The sequence below is a fragment of the Thrips palmi genome, unplaced genomic scaffold (genome assembly GCF_012932325.1).
Source record: "Thrips palmi isolate BJ-2018 unplaced genomic scaffold, TpBJ-2018v1 HiC_scaffold_3, whole genome shotgun sequence".
Lineage (NCBI taxonomy): Eukaryota > Metazoa > Arthropoda > Insecta > Thysanoptera > Thripidae > Thrips > Thrips palmi.
Window position 1 is genome coordinate 8,526,436 of NW_023144630.1, and position 3,839 is coordinate 8,530,274.

The 3,839-nt window shown below is 48.6% G+C and overlaps 1 protein-coding gene across 1 annotated transcript; it reads right to left on the reverse strand.

Annotated features, from left to right (window-relative positions):
* Nucleotides 1–2,342: 2,342 nt before the first annotated feature.
* Nucleotides 2,343–3,785, reverse strand: LOC117648515 (gastrula zinc finger protein XlCGF8.2DB-like; the record flags this gene model as incomplete). The annotated part of the gene is made up of 2 exons (XM_034391022.1): nucleotides 2,343–3,559; nucleotides 3,689–3,785. Coding segments are annotated over 2 exons (816 nt in total), but the record flags the coding sequence as incomplete, so codon positions are not given.
* Nucleotides 3,786–3,839: the final 54 nt, after the last annotated feature.

The following is a 3,839-nucleotide window of genomic DNA, read 5'->3' on the forward strand; positions in this document are numbered from 1 at the left end:
TGGGCATGGGGAATGGGAAGGCAAGCTGAGGTAAGTCGTGGCGTAGTTTAACACAACATCCATCAGGTTAAACCCGCCGCAAGTCACAAAATGGACCCAAACGAGCAGCGAGCCGACTTTTTGCAAGAGTCTAAGCTTTCGACTCCACTCATCAGATTGGTCAAACACTGTATTTTCTGGACACCAAGCGGTTTTATGCTGCTTTGTTCGGCGCGGCTGGCATACTGCCTTGACAGTTGTGACTGCGAGTCAGTGAAACCGTTCAACGTTGATTATTCAGATGGGAAAAGCTTCACCGAAAGCTTAATGTCTTCGAAAATAGGCTCGCTGTATTTTGGGATCTAGCTGACCATTTAAGACTTGCGGTGGACTTAACCTGACCGATATGTTAAGCAACATGACGTCTTTCCTAAGCTTTCCGTTCGAATGCTAAGACCCAGTTTATCGAATAAATTGCAGCAATCTGTTCCTCAAACTCAAAGAGAAAACTTTCCGAAAATATAGGTTAGTAAACGTGGGGGCCAGATATGCTTCCAGGAGGGCTAAACAGACCGCACCGCGAGCGGGACGCTGTCTCGACCCCGATCAACTTTTCCTCAACTGATCGCACCCATTATTTAATATTTTTCCCAACATAGACACGCAGGAACTGGTCAAGAGGGACTTTCCTCCGTTTCCACTCTAGGGCCCATCATTTGCCAAGTGTGAGAGGTACCGCCTGGGAGGTAAACACTATGCAAACCCTGGTCAGAAAAAATGAATTCACAGTTGTTCCCGAGACAAGGGAACTGAGCCGGGAGAGGTGGACACCGGACCCAGTCCTGCTCAAAGAGGCTGTTCTAGGGTGCCCCCCCTCCCCCCGGGGGGGGGGGGGGGGGGGGGGGGGGGAATGTACACCTCGTCACATACTGGTCACACTACGAGTGGGACCTTGTAGCCGCACGAGGTTCTTCTCCGCCAGTAAAAGTGGCACCCCGTAAGGACGGCCGTGTCCCGTTTGGCAGTGCACGCGGGCGTCGGGCCCGAAACGGCATACGATCAAATGTGGTCTAGCCCAAATTTAATTGTGAGGTACGCAACATGGAAACCCGAATGCACAGATGTGGAGGGGGCTGCCTAAACTGCTAGGCGTTTGCGTTTGTATCGCACCTATTCTAAGGGCCCATTAAAATGTAATTTCCGTGGACGTTTCTGAGGCTGTGTAATTTCCGTGGGCGGCAAAAAATTAAAATTGCGATATTTCCTATATTATTGGGTGATAGCTCGCCCCGATGAATCCATGATCCCTAGTGATTTCTTAACAAAATAAATGCAAAAAACCCCGGTTTTAATTGAACTTTTTTTCAAAAAGTTTCAGGGCCCAAAAATTTAAACCCTTTTGCGAGAACTGCTTGCTCGCAACTTTGACAACTGCTGAATGTTCAAACGAATGAATCTCATTGATCGGTGCGTCTGACAGCAATTTTCATAAAGACTTTTTTCTTCAAATTTGATTTCTGACAAGTTGTTTTTAGAACATTTTGCTCTATCTCTAACGGTTTGTGAAAAATGAGGCTAAGATTTTGGGACCGAAAAATATGTCTCTGGAGTACTATCTAGTTTTGATCAGGACCTCTTGAAACGCCTTTTTAACATAGTCCCTTGAGACATTTTTTCGGGGACCGGTGGTCGTGGACTTAGCACTTTTCGACTTTCAGTGAGACAATCCCTCACAAGAATGCACATGGAGTGGTGGGATACTCGGCCCGACGTGGGCGTGAAAAAAAGTCGAATTCGAGACATCGAACTGTGGTTTGAGAAGTCAGCAAACCATGTAAATCGGTGAAATCAAAAGTCGGATAGGTTTGGGAAGCAATGGGCATCGATATTGTAACCCGTGGAATGACTTTGCCTTTTTTTTGTTTCAGTTTGTGAAGAAATACCTCTTCTATTCGCCTCTGTTTATGGAAGATTCTCAACATCAGCCCACTGATTCTGCGGAGGGCGAGAACACTTTGGCACGTCTGCGACGCATCGAGCGCACCCCTCAATGGAGAGGGCCATTTTCTTTTATTCCTTCCTGTTCAAAACAAGACCGGAAAAGATATTCATCTCTGGGCCGAATGAATTTAAAAGCATGCAGTGGATTTTAAAGAGCGGCATTTAAAAACGAATCTAGCGGATAAGAACGGAACAGCGGTATTTGAAAATTTTGAACTATTTGAACTCGCCCAACGGACAAGCAGCTTGTAAGCTAATAAAAACATCATGAACTGAAAAAAAAAAAAATAAACCACAGAGGTTACAGGAAACATACAACTTTTATTAGGTGTTGAAAAGCGCCATTCAAAAGCACTCGGGTGTTAACGAACAACTTTTTACCAACCCAATCAAAGACGCATTATCATTATTGCACAAAAACCAAAACAAAGCGTCCGCAAATCAGAAACACAGTCAGAAAATTCAACGGAAAAGCAACTTTCATAAGACCAATGAATGACTCAATTACAACATAAGATAAACATCCCTTAACAATCAAATGCAATACAAAAGAAAAAAAAACAACAAAAAACAAAGTAAGCGAGTCCGTAGAAACCTAACACTGTTTAAAGTGTTTTGTCCAACCAAAGGTGGAGAGCGTTTGATGCATTAACAAATACGAGAAGAAAAATTGTGACAAGTGAACGGTTATGAATACGTCAGTCACGCGCCATCACGTGAATTCAAAAATACGATGGTACACAGAATTTACACCGACAGTAATATTGCTGAAAAGATTTTCCTTAGCGGAAACCCTTTTGCAACTAAAGAGGCGGGCCGCTGGCGAAAAAGTCTCCACATACATAAAAGCTTGGTACGTATTAAACAGGCTTCTTCTTAGCGTGGGTCCTGTTGTGCCTCGCAAGATGGGACTGATCAGAGAACTTTGTTCCGCACACTTTGCACTGAAAAGGCTTCTCTCCAGTGTGGATCCTTTCGTGCCTTATCAAATCGCCCGAGAGGGCAAACTTTATTTCACACACTTCGCACTGGAAAGGCTTCTCCCCAGTGTGGATCCTTTCATGCGCCTTTAGACTGCCTGATCGGTTAAACTTCTTTCCACACTCTTTGCACAGGAAAGGCTTCTCCCCAGAGTGGATTCTTTCATGCACCTTCAAGTAGCCTGATTGGGTGAACTTCTTTCTGCACACTTTGCACTGGAAGGGTTTCTCCCCAGTGTGGATCCTTTCATGCACCTTCAAATCGCCTGAGTGCGTAAACTTCTTCCCACACACTTTGCACTGGAAAGGCTTCTCTCCAGTGTGGGTCCTTAAGTGCCTTGCAAGTTCGGCCGCCCAGCGGAAGTCCTTGCCGCAGTGTTGGCAGGCGTGCCGCTTGCCGCGCGCTGCGAGGTGCTTCTCCAGGCCCGCCTCGGCTTCCAAGGCCGCTCCACGCTCCGCACACTGCGAGGCGACAGCGCGGTCCGCCCCTCCGTCCCCAGCCGTGCCGCTGGCCGCGGAGTCCTGCTTGGCGTGGCCGACTCCAGAGGCGAGCGAGAAGGTGGCGTCGATGTGCAGCCACGGCTCCTCAGCCTCCAACCCTGCAACCAAACGCCCACACCGTCAACAACGCCTCGCGGTGCCCAACTCGCCGCCGTTGGCGTGCAGTGCGAGCTGCAGGTGGCGGGGCAGTGGTCTCGCAGTGCAGCGGCCTCTCTGCCAGTACGCACCGTCCTTGCCGCCTTGCCCCGAGGTCGCGGCGCTGCGTCCACGCCGCGGTGCTCCTGCAGCAGGGCTGCCGCACTGCTCTGCCTCAGTCTCGACGCGCCGGGTACCTGCAAGCAGCACGCCGTCAGCGCAGTCCACTGCAAGAAACGCTGT